The following is a 16,227-nucleotide window of genomic DNA, read 5'->3' as shown; positions in this document are numbered from 1 at the left end:
AGAACATTCCTCGTGGCAGGCACATCTCAGCTGTTCCCTGCTGAGCCCTGGCCAGCCCAGAGCAGTGCCTGGCGTAGCGTACGTTCTCAGTTAACATGTGTGGAGATGGGAGACACGGAAGAAAGCCATGTTTCCAGTATCGTCACTGCCACTTCAGAGACCAGAATTGGTACCCTTAAAATTCAACCATCAGACCATACATGACTTTTCTGATTAAAAGTAGTGGGTGCTAACTGCTTTATTTCCGTGACATTAAAAAATATATATATTTTTTGGCTGCACCAGGTCTTAATTGTAGGATCTTTAGTCTTCATTACAACATGTGGGATCTTTACTTGCACCATGCAGACTCTTGGTTGTGGCATGCAGGATCTACTGCCCTGACCAGGGCTCGAAGCCAGGCCCCCTGCATTGGGAGCACGGACCAGGAGGGAAGTCGCACCAGTGAGATTTTCTTGTTGGCTAAGTGGACCATGTGTAGTTTGTGGTCCATAGAGTCTTCCCCTGAGAAGAAAGTTTTAGAGATGAAAAAAATTTAAAAACTGTTAACAGTGATAGAATTTGAATGTATATTTTCGTGTCCTTGATCAAAAGTTTAGGAAGATGATGTCATATTTGCTTTCGTCAAGGTGTTTCCTAGGAGGCCTCTTTCACCCTGTGTGAGATACCGTGTAGTGTTATTAAGTCAAATACAGTGTGGGCTCGAGAACTGTGTAACCCCGAGATGCAGACTGTCCTGACATCGCCTTTCCTTTTCTCTGAGTTAAGGGAGATCGTTTGTATGAGCTGTCCATAAGGTAGCCCCAGCACACTTCCAGTGTTCACTTCAGTGATGGTTTGAATTAGTCTGTGTTCTTCTTAGACTTGCACTTGGTGTCATGTTGTCGTTTCGTTGCTGAGTCGTGTCTGCCTCTTCGTGGCCCCATGGACTAATGTAGCCCACCAGGCTCCTCTGTCCATGGGATTTCCCAGGCAAGGATACTGGAGCGGGTTGCCATTTCCTCCTCCAGGGGATCTTCCCAACCCAGGTATCCTGCACTGGCAGGCAGATTGTTTGTCACCAAGCCACCAGGGAAGCCATGGTGTCGTGAGTTCTAGCTTTATGAATTCTGAGGTATCAATACATAAAGGCCCCCTGTGCTCATGACCAGGGGTGATGATCACCCCCCACTGACGGCAGAGCCGCTGCACCTCGGTTCCGGTCTTGTCACCCGCAGCCCAGGAGACCCCCTTAGCTCTAGCGGTCTTGCGGGAACCAGCCCTCGGACCCGCTAAGCCCGGCTACAGGGCCGCCACGGTTTTGCTGAAACGTTAATAGGAGGATGTGGTTGGTGCAGCTGAGAGGAATCATCAGAAGAGATGTGCTGCATTTGTCAGCTCACCTTCACTTCAAGTCTCATTACGTTGCTTACATAGATTCTTCGAGAAGGTATGTAAATTTTCACACACGTCTAGAAAAATAAGAGCTAGATAGTACTGGAATAGGACTTAAGAGAGTAAACGCTGTATCGACCTTGGAAAGTTTCAGAACACACACAGAGGCCTTTTCTCCTTGTTTCCTCAGGTTTTATGACCTATCTCGTGGAGCCTCTGTTCACGGAATGGGCCCGGTTCTCCAATACCAGGCTGTCCCAGACGATGCTTGGACACGTGGGGCTGAACAAAGCCAGCTGGAAGGGGCTGCAGAGGGAACAGTCCAGCAGCGAGGACACTGATGCTACGTTCGAGGAGTTGAGCTCACAGTTATTACCTCAGGAAAACCGGTTATCCTAACCCCCAGAACCAGTGGACAGATGCCTCCTGGAGGTTGTTAGAAATGTGAAACGGGGTCTTGAGGTGAGAGAACTTACTCTTGACTGCCAAGGGAAATGAATGATGCCAGCATTATTTATTTCCAAGATTTCCTCTGTTGGATCATTTGAACCCACTTGTTAACGACAAGACCCGAACCTACAGCAATATGCATTTGGCTTTTCGTGGGAGACCTTGAAGAGGCAGCGCCTGGCAGGAGCAAACGGAGGGAATAAGCGAGGAAGTTTTTGCAGGAGGTATTGCTGTTCGAAGCATCATCGTGAAGCTTGAACTGAAGCCTTCAGCAGAAATCTTCGGAATTTGACCAGCCTGATGCAAACAGTGTGTTATCTGTACCTTCCACTGATTCTCTCGGAGAAAATGGAAATGTGAAGTGCCCAGTGTCTGCACCTCTGGCAGGACTCAATGTTTACAAACCAACTCTTGAAATATTGGTTCTCAATTTGCCTTGGAGCATGATTGTGAAGGAACCACTAAGAATTCTGAAGATCAAACCTAGAACTGCAGCTCTTTCTTCCCCTCCCCCCGTTTGCCTTTTTTTCCTTCGAATGCCACCAAAGCCTCCCATGTGCTCCGGTTTTCTTTCGTGCACTGGAAGCCGAGCGTTTGTCATAGAGTGCCGCCAAGCTTTCACTCCAGTGCTGTTTGGCAATGCAATTTTTTTTTAACTCTTTTCATTTTTAATTTGGGGCGGGCGGGGCAGAACCCCAGTGTCCTAGCTGTATTATGATTCCGCGGTGAAGACATTGCATGTTGTTTTCACTACTGTACACTTGACCTGCACATGCAAGAAAAAAAAAAAAAGGTGGAATGTTTAAAACACCATAATCAGCTCAGGGTATTGCCAATCTGAAATAAAGTGGGATGGGCCAGTGTGTCCTTCAGAGCAAGGGTACTATAAGTCCCTCTCGCTGCAGGGAGTGAGGTATGTTGTGTGTGTGTGGATGTGTGTTTGGGGCACGCTTGTGCATGTGTGACTGTGCATGTGTTCTATTTATCCACGTGGCAAGGATGGATCGGAGACGTTGGCTTTTATTTATTATTGTGGAATGTGACGTAGTGAGCAGCCACACATGGGAGGGGAAGGGAGGTCGGCTGTGAGAGATGATGGCTCCAGACGCCAGATGCCTTAACTATGCACCAAGCTAAGTGACCAAACTTCTTGTTTTGATTTGAAAAAAAAAAGTGCATTGTTTTCTCGTCCCTCCCTTTGATGAAACGTTCCCCTTCGCCGGGCCTTTTGATGTGAACAGATGTTTTCTAGGACAAAAAAAAAAAAAAAATCTAAGGACTAATTTTAAATTTAACAAACATTCCACTTTTGTAATTTGTTTTAAATTGTTTTATGTATAGTAAGCACAACTGTAATCTAGTTTTAAGAGAAACCGGTGCTTTCTTTTAGTTCCATTGTATTTCCCTTGTTACTGTAAAAGACTGTTTATTAATTATGTTTACAGTTTGTCGCAACAGCCATTTTCTTGGGAGAAAGCTTGAGTGTAAAGCCATTTGTAAAAGGCTTTGCCAGACTCATTTTAATATGTGCCTGTTGCTGTTCACTTTTGATGAATAAAACCTATCTTTTCACATTTTTCTCTTTGATATTTACCTTATAAGTCAGTCTGTGGGAAAGGATAAGGCAAAGTTACCAGGAAAACTAAGCGTCCACTCCTCAATTCTAGCACTAGCTCACAGGACACTTGTTCAGGTGTCGCTGGCTGCAGGCATCATCCTGTGGGCTCACCTGTCACCTGCACCTCACAGGTGAGTTGCTGAGGCCCAGGGCATAGATGGCTGAGTCCTACCAGCCTGGAGAAGTCAGCTCTGAGCCCACCCGCTGGTCTCCACAGCCCTTTGTTCCCACGGTGGGAACCTCAGACCCTTGTGCAGGTACCAAAATACCACTTGTGTTGGCCTTTTTAAAGTCAAGTAATAGGAAATGGCCACTTGATCCTGCTTGACTGGCTTCAGTGTAAGAAAGGGACCACTGGGCCTCTCCTTGGTCTCCTCAAGTCTATTTCATTGGAAGGGATAAGTGTAAACTCTTGAGCACAAACATGCCGTCGTCATTTGCATAGAAGAGTGAGGACCAGTAGACATAGAGCATGAGCTGAGTAGGTGATTGTCAATTCTGGAGTAATCACATTTTTTAAAAAAAGATGAAATTTATTCCAGCATATCCAGAATATTCTATCATTTAGATATGTAGCCACAAAACAAGAGAAAAAAAAAATATGTAGCCATTATAAAAAAGCGACTATTGAGATGTTTTACATTCTTTTCTGTTACCAAGTCTTTGAAATCTGGCGTGTCCTTGACGCTTACAGCACATCTCAGTTTGGGCCAGCCGTGTCTCAGGTGCCCAGTCTCCTCATGTGGCTCGTGGCCACCACGCTGGACCACTGGGTGCTGAAGTCTGATGGAGGCGAATCTGACGCACCCCGTGTGATGAGGAAACTTGGGGCTCACAGACCTAGTATGTCAGCACATGGAGAGCAGAACTGTCTCATGGCAAATTCACTGTAACCAAACTCACGGAGACTGACTGTTTTTTTCCCATTAGTAGTTTAATTTACAATGAGAAAGGTAACTATCAACCATTCTCTCATTTTAGGCAGATCTTCTTGGGAAGCTAAATTACAATCAGCCGGTTACTTGAGCATGGATTCTGAGCCAAGGGAGCAAGGTCCCTCACGCATCCTACAAGGAGGCGCCTACTGTGCTCGTGCTTGGCTAGGGACTGAATGCCAGGAGCTGCGTCTCCACACCCGCGGCTGGCGTGTCTGGTAGGTATGTCAGGCCCTCAGCCTCGCATCGGCTGAGGCTGCCTGGGCTCCACCTGCCAGGCTGTGCTTGCTGCTGCTTCTCTGACTTGGGTTCCTTATTCAGAGGAATATCTTGTTTCCATTCTCGAGGGGGAGACACCTGAGTGTGCTCCTGTTTCCTGCCTACAGGTAAGTAAACCCATGGCAAAGATACATGTTGTTACATACATGTGGGATGAGCGTTGATAGCTCTGCTTCATAGTACCTGTGTATTCTTTGAACATTGATTTTTCTAGAAAAATCTAGAAAAAGGAAACAGTACAATAATTCAGAAAACTTGAGGAAACAGTAATTTAGAAGATCACAATTTTAAATAAGTATTATGGAAGAGAGTGCAAAGTTCTTGTGAATTTTTAAGATAAAATGGGAAACTTCAAAGAATTCTAGAGCACTGTAGCAGCTTGCTAGGGCCCTGGGGCAACTAGTGCTGGGGGCGGCACCTCTGCTATAGCCTCAAGGTCCTCAGAACAAGGAGAATCCCATGGAGGGAGGAGCCTGGTAGGCTACAGTCCATGGGGTCGCTAGGTGTCGGACACGACTGAGTGACTTCACTTTTCACTTTCATGCATTGGAGAAGGAAATGGCAACCCACTCCAGTGTTCTTGCCTGGAGAATCCCAGGGACAGGGGAGCCTGGTGGGCTGCTGTCTATGGGGTCGCACAGAGTCGGACACGACTGACGTTGACTTAGCAGCAGCAGCAGCTTAACAAAACCAAACAAGCTGGTTCCTGGTCAGTACTTGTACTCTGTCAATGCGGTGCTTTATAATGATCTTCTGAATATAAAAGTAAAAAAAATTTTTTTAATTTATTTAATTGGAGGCTAATTACAGTCCTCTAGTGGTTTTTGCCATACGTTGCCTGGGGAATATATTTGTACTTTAGGTTGCAGGTTAGAGGTGCTAGTAACTCTTTGAAGATTCCTGTAATGGCCTCTCTGTTTCCAAAGAGTTCTTTTTAAAATTTTCATATCAGAGGTTCACAGTGTTTCCATGTGTACTTTTCTTTAACGTGTAAATATTTTGTTTAAATCTTTTCCCAGTTAGTATCTCCATCTTGGGACAGTGACCAATGGCTAATACACACTCAGTAATGTTTTTAAATAAATGTGACATTAATCACCATTTATCAGCATATATTTGAAACAGGTAGTTGTCCAGATATGTGCAGGACTTAGCCTGAGACATTCTTTGTTGGCTAAGGATTTGCAGGCAACCTGTGTCTTCTGGAAGGCCCCCGGTGGTCTGTGGCCTCCAGTGGGGGTGAGGGGGGTGACCACTACTTGGAGTGGACAGCCAGGTGCACACAGCTGTCTCTTGCACCTTCTTATCTCTTGTGCTCAGCATTAGTTCAGTGGCTCAGTCATGTCTGACTCTGCAACCCCATGGACTGCAGCACTCCAGGCTTCCCTGTCCTTCACCAACTCCCAGAGCTTCCTCAAACTCATGTCCATCGAGTTGGTGATGCCATCCAACCATCTCATCCTCTATCGTCCCCTTCTCCTCCTACCCTCTTTCCCAGCATCAGAGTCTTTTCTGATGAGTCAGTCATGTGCTCAGCATAGGACTGACTGGCATAAACTGCCATCAATGAATGTTGAACAAATTAATAACTTGGTATCATGTTTCCTTTTTAGCTATCAGTCTATCATTATGAGCAGTTTTGCTGACACTAGTCCATGCTGCAGTCTGTGGTCACAGCACCTGAGTTCCTGTTGTGTGCTGGGCGCTGCACTGGGGATGTAGTAAAGGCATTAAAAGTGACAGAGCATGGTCCCTGTTCTCAGAATGTTTGGGTGACTGTGGAAAGCATCTATTGTATGACATGGCGGGTTTCTATCCTGTACAAAATGGTTTTATTGGGTAATAATGAAAATGATACCATTTCTACTAATTACTGAATGTTATTAACATCCATGACTGGTAAAATTTAGTTTTCAAATTTGATTCTAAAATATGTCATCTAAAATGTTAGATGGTCAGTATGATACTTTTAGTAAAATACTAGGTTTTATCACAGTATCTTTTTTTTTTTTTTTTACTTTCATAGCTGCGTTCAATTGTCCTGAACCAATTTTAAAGTCTGGTAGGTTGTAGGGGAAAGAGAAACACCCATTTTTAATGTTAGGTTCTTTTTAGCTCTAATTTAAAACTGAAGCACAGCAAACTTACTAGTCTATTGCAAGTTTTACCAGTCCCATCAACAGTCTTGTGAAGAAAGTACATCTTGTATTAATGTTTAAGCTATGCATTATTTGAGATTTTTGAGCATAAATTTGAAAGTGTTTGTTTATTGTTGGGCCATAAAGCAGTGGTCCCCAACCTATTTGGCACCAGGGACCAGTTTCATGGAAGACAAGTTTTTCCACGGATCAGGGTTGGTGGTGGTGGTGGGGTTGTTTCAGAATGATTCAAGTGCATAACATTTACTGTGCACTTTATTATTATTAAATCTGCTCCACCTTGGATCATTAAGTATTAGACCCCAGAGGTTGGGGACCCCTGCTATAAAGAATCAGGAGGGTGCATGATATCCCAAGGTGCTTTTTATCTTTTGAAGAAAGTATCATAAAGGAATGTGGTAAAATTCCTAGCTGAACATTTGCAGAATTTTTAAATTTCCACCTAAGAATCCTCACAGGACAGGGGTTAACTTTTTCCACTGTAGGGAACAGTCTCAGGTCACTGCAAGTTAACTGGAGCTTTATATTGAGGGTCCGTTTTCATGAGACAGACTAATCACTTAAGTGTAGCTTTCTGCTGCACCTGTTTCTTGCCACTCCTGCTTCTCTTCCAGCCTCTTCTCTACCTTGGAGTGTCTGCTTGGAAAGGCGGTAAACATTTTTAAAGCATTGTCTTTATGGCTAGATAGACTAGGTTTAGTCTTCTGTCACCTCATCTTTTGAGTGTCTTTCTAACCTGTAAAATGTGTGTCTCTTAAAAAATGTACTGACGCATAGTTCAGGCTGAGTCATTGTCCTTTTTCATTTCTGCATCGTGTTTTGTATAAACTGCTCGTGGGTACAGCTGTTCCTTGTGACCTGCTTACTTGAGCTCTGAGTACCGAATGCACCCCTTTCTCTCCAGGTTTCCTGTTCAAATTCCCAAGGGACAACCTGGACCAACTCAGGAAGGCTCTGACCCTGGGCTGCAGAACAGCCTCTGCCTCAGCAGGCGCGCCCCTTGCAGAGGGCCGCCTGCTCTCCACCCTCACTGTGAACACCAGGTCACGCAGCCACGTGCCGCCGCACCTGCTTCTCACCGTCTGTTCTGATAGCAGGCGTGGCCGGCCAATGAAGAGGGATGGCTCCTAAGCCATGTGAGCGGAAGGCTGTTCACACCTCTGGCAAAATCGCTGTTGTGAAGGGTGTCTTTCTCCCCCAGGTTAAGGCTTTTGCCAGCTTGGAGAGAGCAGCTGGGAGGGGCGGGACTGCCCCGCAGCAGCCACAGCCGTTTGGGTGGAATGGGAGGCGCTATATGGGTCATCTTAATCACCTTCTTGATCACATCTAAATCCCACCCATGCTACTCTCTCAGCTTTGTGGAAGGAGCTCTCTGACCTTCCGAAGAGGCTGGAGAACCTCCCTGGGAAAAGAAGTCTGAGAAGCTCCAGCCAGGGGAACAGTAAGGTGTCCAGTCCTTACAAAGCAGACGAAGGACAGCAGTCTCAGAGGGAAACATCTAAGATTTCTGGATCCTTCCTTAGGTATGCTATTCTTATTTCTTTTCCTTAAGTGATTGCTCTGGTATCAATGAAGAAGTAGCCTGCTTACAAGATTGATAAGGAAAAACTAAAAAGGATGTTAAACAGGCTCAGTGGAGTAGCACAGAATACTGACCCGAGGATGAGGAGTGGAGAGAGGACTCAGGAGAGGCTGAAGGTCATGGGGAAGACTGACAGTAACAGGCAGTAACAATGATACTGGCTAAAACCAAGTGCCTCCTCCTGCCTGGCGATCCCAGAGCTGCTGCTACGGGGTTCACACCTGAAAGTTTAAACTTTTATCTGCCAGATCTAGTCCACAGAGAGAACTTCTATTTTCAGAGAAGTTACTAGAGGATGGTTTTTCCAGCTGTGTGTTTCCATTAGTTGTTACCTCGTGTTTTCTTCCTTCCCCACCAAGATGCAGACTCACAGGAATTCATACAGCAAGAGGACAGGCTGCTTCTGCAGAAGGGCCTGTGACTGGGCAGACACCCGGGACCTACCCCCTACCCTGGCCCGCACACAGGGACCTCGTCTCCTAGGAGAAGACTGTCTGCTGGGAACCTTGTGTAAAGTACTGTAAGAACTTACTTAGTACTCTGCTATTCATAGAGTGTGTTCAGAATGCTGCTTTTAATCCTCATAATTTCCTGAACTGAGCATTATTCCCATTTTAAAAACAGATGTGCCTGGGCCAGGATCACATATACATGTCGTGTTTTAACTCCCAAGTCCAGTGTTCTTTGACTCACATTATGTATACAGTTGACCCTTGAACATGGGTTTGAACTGCATGGGTCCACATATACGTGGACTTCTTTCAGTATAAATACAGTACCTGTATTTACAATTTACAGATTTTAAGTACGGAGAGAAGACTGCGTTTGACCAGAGGTCACAAAATGTGAAATCAGAAACTAAAGGTTTGAGCCTTGATTCTTTCCCAGCTGTTCCGGGTTCCTACCCACACGCCTTTCTCTAATGCTGAAGATGAATGAAAAAGGTGACACATTTTAAGCAGTATATTTCCACTTGGAAAATGCAGAAAGCAAATTATTCTAAAGTTACATGTACAACACAGAAGAATGTTGCCTACTGTGGGAAAAAAAAAAAAGCATTTATATAGGCATGATGGTCCAAGGAAAAGAAAAGTTGCTTTATTTCAAAACAGTAACTTCCTTATTTTGGAGCACTGGCTAAAAGTTCAATTATTGGTACAAATATTTTGACCTCCTGAGAAATATTTAAGTATATCAGGTGAATTTCCTGAATTTATTTTAAAGGCAGAATTTTTAAACCATAGAAAACAATTAGAAACAATGTATGTCAACAACATGTGTAAAATTAAGCCACAGTTCAAATTTAAGCTAAACAGCCAAACCATGAAAAGCTGCTATCATTTAGAACATTGCACATAGTTTCAATAACTTAAAAGTGAATGTATTGTCTTCATATCTCCTAATCGCCCTGGGAAGTGGAACTTTTTTCCCACTAGATTTAAACAATAAGTCCAACTATTTACTTACAGTAGGAGATTCTGGATAACTATAGCTGAGTTTAACAGAAGTATAGAAAATCATGAAGATACATGAAACATTTAGAAATGACGACTTCCTTAGAAGTCCTGGATGAGAAAGGTGGTTCTCCACTTCCTGACAGCACCTACGGGTTATGCTGCTACATGCTGGGGCTCAGCAGAACAGTAGTCTGACCGATGATAAGCAGCTTACAGGAAATTGTCACCTATTCAGTGTTTCATTATAAAGCTACTATTTTGACCAGTACTTGGAAAAATTTTTAACTACATTATGCTGACATTTCCAGAAGTGTTAACTTAGCAAGAAGTCGTCTTTATGATATGCCATTTTATTAAACTGAAAGAAAAAGATGGTACATTCTAGTTTTTACTTTAAAACAGATTTAATTCAATAGTTTGATTGCTCACTATTGAAAACTACATTTCTTCCTCAGAACTGAATGGCACTGAGGTGGAAACAGTTTTCATGATCCCTGACTTCCCTTTAAAGGAAAGTATTACGGAATTTCAGCAGCGAACATTATCTGGTTCCTACTCAAACCCCATCTCCAAGAAAATGTGAGAGAGAATCTAAAAGTTCTGTTCAAGGCAAGAAGAAATTCCAAACTCGAACACTTCACTTCAACAATTTGGATATACCAGCTGCTCCATCACTGGGCAGGAATGATTACCAGCAGCCTTGTCACTGCCATTGCTAAATCTTATGTCCTGTTGTATATCCAAATACATGCATATAAAATATGTGTACAGATAAAGTAGTGTTAATTAAAAACTCACGTCTACAAAGTGTCCTTCCTTTGTTCTGAAATCTATGTAATTGTTTTCCAGACTGGAAACCTAAACATCTTGGCTACACATTAAAAACATGCTGGAATGTACATATGCTATGGAAAACTTCAGAACTGACCTTCTCTTAAAAGCAAACAACTTAGAGTGTTTTTGTTATAGCATCATCCTCTAGTGAGACCTAAAAGGAGACCATTAATAAGTACTCAATTCAGGTATTTACCAAACAAACAGTGTTGATATCTACTAGCCGAACAGCCCTAATAAACCAACAGCTGAACTTCAGATAGTCTTTCTCAGCACTTTGTCTATTAGGAAGTTGAAGCATTTTCAATTAAAGCCTTCATTTTTCCAGTAGACTTCAACATGTGTGGACCAAACTAGAAAAGAAACAAAAAAGATACAGGTTCATGTAACAGTAATGATAGCCCCCCACCCCCCAACCATGGGCCACAAGGTATGTTCATGAAAAACCAAGCAGCTCAATAGTGTTAAAACTGTTACATTTGTAACAACCTGTCAATTCATATCAACAGTGAGAAAGATAGCAGCAAAATTACACCCTATCAAACTGTAGTCATCATTGCAAGACCCTGGCTTAGTCCAATTTTACTTCTTTTAATAAAAGAAGAAAGATACAGAGTTTCCCCTTCAATGTCTAGAGTTTCAAAGATGCTAGAATTTCTAAGATATCTACCTCTCTGGGATAGATAAACACATCTCCCCAGTGACAGTAACTTGAGGAAAGGGAAGGTCTAAATTGATACTTAAGAGCTTCCATGAAGTCTGCTCAGTCTCCACCTCTGCAGGGCCCACAGTTTGAAGGCCCTGGTCAGATCTCTTTCCCCTTCACAAGACTCAGAGGTGCCCTAAGAGAATGACCTTTCCTTTCTACACCACACCATTTACACTGTCCTTAGATGTAAATTTTATTGTAATGAATTTCACTTCACTGTGCTTACATATAAACAAACAGCATGGAAAATTTAACATGGGAGATACTCAGGGTTAGCTTTTACTTACAGAAGAGCATCAAGAGGGAAGCAGTCTAGCTGGCGGTAAGGACTAAATCCTACAGCACATCCTTCTGCATCTTGCAGACGACCAGCTGAGTGTCTTGCGCAGCAGTGGGCTGAACCACAGGCTGCCCAGTACTCACCAACACTCTCTCGGAGGTGGCCTCTGATTCAGACTTTGGGATTCCTTTTTCAGCTTCACCTTGACTATCGCTTCGATACCGATAAGCAAACTTCTTTTTCAGCGCCTCTGCTATGAGGGCAGCGGGGTCAGCAGCATCTGCCGGCTTGGGCTTTGTGTCTTGTTCTGACCTTAGAGAAGTGCAGAGAAATCAAGGGGGCATTGCAAGGCTGACAGCACAGCTCTAGCAGCAGAGACACCCGATAGAGACGCTGACGCTGACGCAGTGAGGTGGCAGCCCTAGATTTACGGCTTGACAAAACAGCACAAAGGTACCCAGGGAATAGTCCCCCAGTTCCTCTAAGAAGCAGAGACTGCAGCCTCCCCCAAGGCAGGCAGGGTTCCCTCCGGCACAAGCCTGGCCCCTACCCTAGCAGGCACACACACAGCCTGAGGGAAGAAGGACCACACAGTAACAGGGCTTCAGGGGCAATGGGGGAGAAATGGGAGCAGCCGGCGAGAGTCTGTCCTGCTAATCTCTCAGTTAACTGCATACAAGGGCTCCCGGGGGGCTTACCTTTTTTAAATTAAAAACTTAGGAGCTATTCCAGTAGTCATGTTGTAAAACAAGGTTCTCAAGAAGCTTAGTGTATGTGTGTGTGCTCAGTCGTGTCCGACTCTTTGTGACCGTGTGGTCTGTAGCCTTCCAGGCAAGAATATCGGAGTAGGTTGCCACTTCCTCCTCCAAAGCAGCTTAGTCAGTAGCTTATAAAAGGCATAAGAAACCAAGGGAAGTGGGAGAGAAGGCAGACGTCTCCTCACCTTTTTACTGAGCGCAGTTTCACGCTGTTCATGTCTTTTAGAATCTCCAGCATGTTGGGCAGGTCTGTTTTCTTTGGACTGCTCTTGGCCGGGGTCTTCCCAGCAGAGGCGTTTTTCTCTCTTCGCTCTTTTATCAGATCAATAGCAGAAGAGCCCTGCTGGAGCCCCGGGGGTGGGAGGGGAGGCGGCGGCGGAGGGGGCGGCAACGGGGGCGCTGGCGGGACTGAGGGTGGTGCTGTGGCAGCAGGCCTGGTGGACTCTAAGTCACCTACAGAAGTGAGGGAAAAGCAACTTAATCCTGGTGGTAAGAGGCAAATAAAATATTTTAAAGTAGAGTTATGTTAAGGACTTTATACCTGAAAGCGGTAACCTTAAAAAGAATCTCAGTCACAAGTAAAGAGGAAGTTTCAGTGCTTGCTTGGAATCTAAATGCCTGAATTTCAGTCATGGTATCATTTAATCCCACAGTCTCCAGATGGAAATGTTCCATTTAACTTTACAGGGTGCTTTTGTGATATCAAATGTTCAGGTCTCACTGCTTCACACTGTGCAGCTACTTCTAGATGAAACAGCATCTGGACTGCACACAGAACTGCCTCCAGCAGGTAGTCTGACAGTTTAGTACTAGAGTAAGTAACTATCGGATACCTCTGTGGTTCATCTTAAGTATATTTACATAGAGGATACGCATGAACTAGAGAATGTAAATTGACCACAATGTGTTTGAAAGAAAAGTTTTAGATTTATTGAAAAAAATTGAGAGGGAAAAAAAAGTATAGTTAATTCCCCAAAAGAATAAGTAACTAAGAGTTAAAGCGGTTCTAAAATAAGGACCTAAAAATCCATCTTTCTGCATAACTGGAGATTAGAGAGTTGTTTGGGCGTGAACTATATTGATTAGTTTATTCAAGGGAGTTGGGTTGTACATAGAACATCTAACAGAAATCCCCAGATGACCTCACAATTTACAGCAGTTTTCCTAGTCTGCCAGAAGAGGGAGGTAAAGCCAGAGAGAAATAACTTACAGGTTAAACAGAAAAGGGCAGGACTTTGGGTTTTCAAAAGTCACCTGCAGATTTCAGGGAAGTAACAGCAGGTGCCTGGAGTACCTTCACCCTGCCCGTCGTGGCCTGAGCCAGGTCTGAGGAGGTTTCCGTGTGGGTCACATTAAACTACAGGACCACAAGCTGAGCGACTCAGAGGTGGACTAACTATCCTTTACCCTTTAGAGCTGGCTCATACTGCCTCTCGTCAAGACTCAGGAATACTAGGAAAAACAACCATTGCTTGCCAGCAGGTTAATAAGCTAGGGTTTCAAGACTGTGGTTTCTTCTCCAAAGTGACAACGCCACACCAAGAAAAGCAACAGTATGAGACCAGAGTCAGAGGCCCTGACTTCAGTTTCCACTCCTGCGAGAGGGAGAGAAATGAGTATTAAACAGCTACTTGGCACTAAAGATACTATATGTAGTTTCCACATTTACTCCCACAGTAACTCCACAACATAAGTAACTACTGTCCCAGTTATAGAGCAGGAAAGCGAGGCCTTATGCTTGCCTCAGGACACAAAGGTAAGTAAACACACTCAACCCTGTCAGGGCTGTTTCGCAGTTACCTCCTCAGTCTGATGTGAATGGTGCCATTATCACAGACAGTGAAGTTCCTACAGCAGATACACGAGCAGTGTTCACCTTTATCAGTGGATGTATATTTTGTGTTTCCAAAATACACTCATCATCCTCTGACAGCATTAAGATTGTTCAAAACAATGAAAACCATTTAAACTTGCCTGGGTCCTGTACTGGGCCATGCAGGGGACTGGCTGCTAGTTTTCTAGCAAGCCCAACAGCTGTTACTCACTAATGAGCCTCTTTTAAAAATGTTATTGTAATATAGTTTATTTATAATGTGTTAGTTCCCGGTGTACAGCATATGATTCAGTTATATATATGTATGCATCCTGGGGCTTCGCAGGGGGCTAGCAGGTAAAGAATCCGCCTGCAGTGCAGGAGACACGGGTTCGATTCCTGGGTTGAGAAGATCCCCTGGAAGAGGACATGGTAACCCACTCCAGTATTCCTGTCTAGAGAATCCCATGGATAGAGAGGAACCTAGAGGGCTACCATCCATGGGGCTGCAAAGAGTCAGACACGACTGAAGAGATGGAGTCCACAAATTTTACATACTATATATATATATATACACACATAATTTGTTTCCTAAGTGAGTGGCATTCCCCCCCACCCCCACCCCCACCCCCATTTGCTGACTGACAACTTAGAGGACTCACAGACCTGCACTGAGGTTCTGCTGTTCCTGGAGGGTCACGATCTTGGCAATCTGAGCTCTGAGAGCAGCAAGCTCACTTTCAAGGGCACAGATCTTCTGCAGCGCTTCCTCATTGGCCAGTGTCGAGGTCTGCACCGGAGGCTCTTCTGGAGACAGGGTGGGTAAGGACGGCTGCCTGCTGTGGGGCTTCTCAAGGAAAGGAAGATCATCCTGAAGGGCTGGCCTTGACCGGACCTCTATCCTGCAAGGAGGACAGAAGTTGGCTGTCACAGGCTTTGAGAGGGGCTATGAAAAATCGTCACTTCAAAGTTAATCAGAACACAGCAGAAGAGAACATCGTGAGAGCCACTTACCAGGCTGACCTTACATAAAACCCCCGCTGTAAGTTGCAAAACAACAAAGCACTTGTCAACCTGATGTAGATCCACACCAGGCCAACTTTCTTGTTGCCATCATTCTTAATCTTTATCTCTACATTTTATATTCAAGCCAATACTATCAGGAGGCATCACAGGTTCCAACAGTGTTTTTGCTACTTCATGTTTTGTTTTGGTGGCCGGAACTAAGATGATGCAACCTTTAATGCTCTTAAAAATGGTAAACTAATTACTGGTTATAAATGACATCCAAAGCAGTAGTCCATTAACCCTTCCTCAATGTCTTTGTTTCCACATTTCCACATCAGTGTTTTCCATATATGATAAAAACATACCAAACTATAAGACATACTGTTAACAATATGACCCAAACTACAGCATTAGACACTAAAAAGGAGGGGGGAGGGGATAATAATTAAACTCATGCAGTAATTATATAGATGGTCTCATTTTCACTTAAAGGTTTTCTAATATGCAATGCACTGTAGCTCCATATGGAAGTCTTCTGGGGTTGCAAACAACATTTAGATTTCTTTTCAACTGTCAATCTGTATATTTATCCATTTCCTCCTATTTTCTACAATTAGGTTTTTCTGGCCTTTAAGCCCTTTTCTCTTTTTTCCTTCCTCCAGCTTTACTGAGGAATCACTGACAAATATTGTATGTATATAAATACTGTACAGCATGATAATATGACCATGTGTTTACACTCTGAAATAATCACCACACCCAAGTTAAGTACATCCCAATTTCCCTTACAGTCTCATGTGAGGGAACCACAGCACCCCAGGCCTCCCTGTCCATCACCAACTCCCAGAGTTCACCCAAACCCATGTTCATTGAGTCAGTGCCATCTCATCCTCTGTCGTACCCTTCTCATCCTGCCCTCAATCTTTCCCAGCATCAGGGTCTTTTCAAATGAGTCAGCTCTTCACATCAGG

General features: G+C 44.1%; 2 protein-coding genes across 14 annotated transcripts in view; one reads left to right on the top strand and one right to left on the bottom strand.

Annotated features, from left to right (window-relative positions):
- The window catches only part of PDE7A (phosphodiesterase 7A), a 110,883-nt gene extending 100,232 nt beyond the window's left edge, over positions 1–10,651 (top strand). For 6 of the 13 annotated variants that reach the window (XM_061123392.1, XM_061123395.1, XM_061123396.1 and 3 more), the window contains 3 exons: positions 4,424–4,595; positions 7,720–8,338; positions 8,757–10,651. In XM_061123392.1, coding sequence (XP_060979375.1) covers positions 4,424–4,595; positions 7,720–7,906 — 359 coding nt within the window. In that variant the 3' untranslated portion in view covers positions 7,907–8,338; positions 8,757–10,651. Of the gene's footprint in view, positions 1–1,564; positions 3,399–4,423; positions 4,596–7,719; positions 8,339–8,756 lie in introns of those variants that run through there. The other 7 variants (XM_061123397.1, XM_061123400.1, XM_061123402.1 and 4 more) reach the window with 5 other exon arrangements.
- The window catches only part of MTFR1 (mitochondrial fission regulator 1), a 59,796-nt gene continuing 53,042 nt past the window's right edge, over positions 9,474–16,227 (bottom strand). The window contains exons 5-8 of the mRNA XM_061123406.1: positions 14,915–15,150; positions 12,621–12,888; positions 11,821–11,989; positions 9,474–11,041 (exon numbers count right to left, since the gene is read on the bottom strand). Coding sequence (XP_060979389.1) covers positions 10,973–11,041; positions 11,821–11,989; positions 12,621–12,888; positions 14,915–15,150 — 742 coding nt within the window. The 3' untranslated portion in view covers positions 9,474–10,972. The remainder of the gene's footprint in view (positions 11,042–11,820; positions 11,990–12,620; positions 12,889–14,914; positions 15,151–16,227) is intronic.

Source organism: Dama dama, chromosome 21 (assembly GCF_033118175.1).
Source record: "Dama dama isolate Ldn47 chromosome 21, ASM3311817v1, whole genome shotgun sequence".
NCBI classification, from domain to species: Eukaryota; Metazoa; Chordata; class Mammalia; order Artiodactyla; family Cervidae; genus Dama; species Dama dama.
Note: the sequence above shows the minus strand (reverse complement) of the source record. Positions and strands in the feature narration are given on the sequence as shown.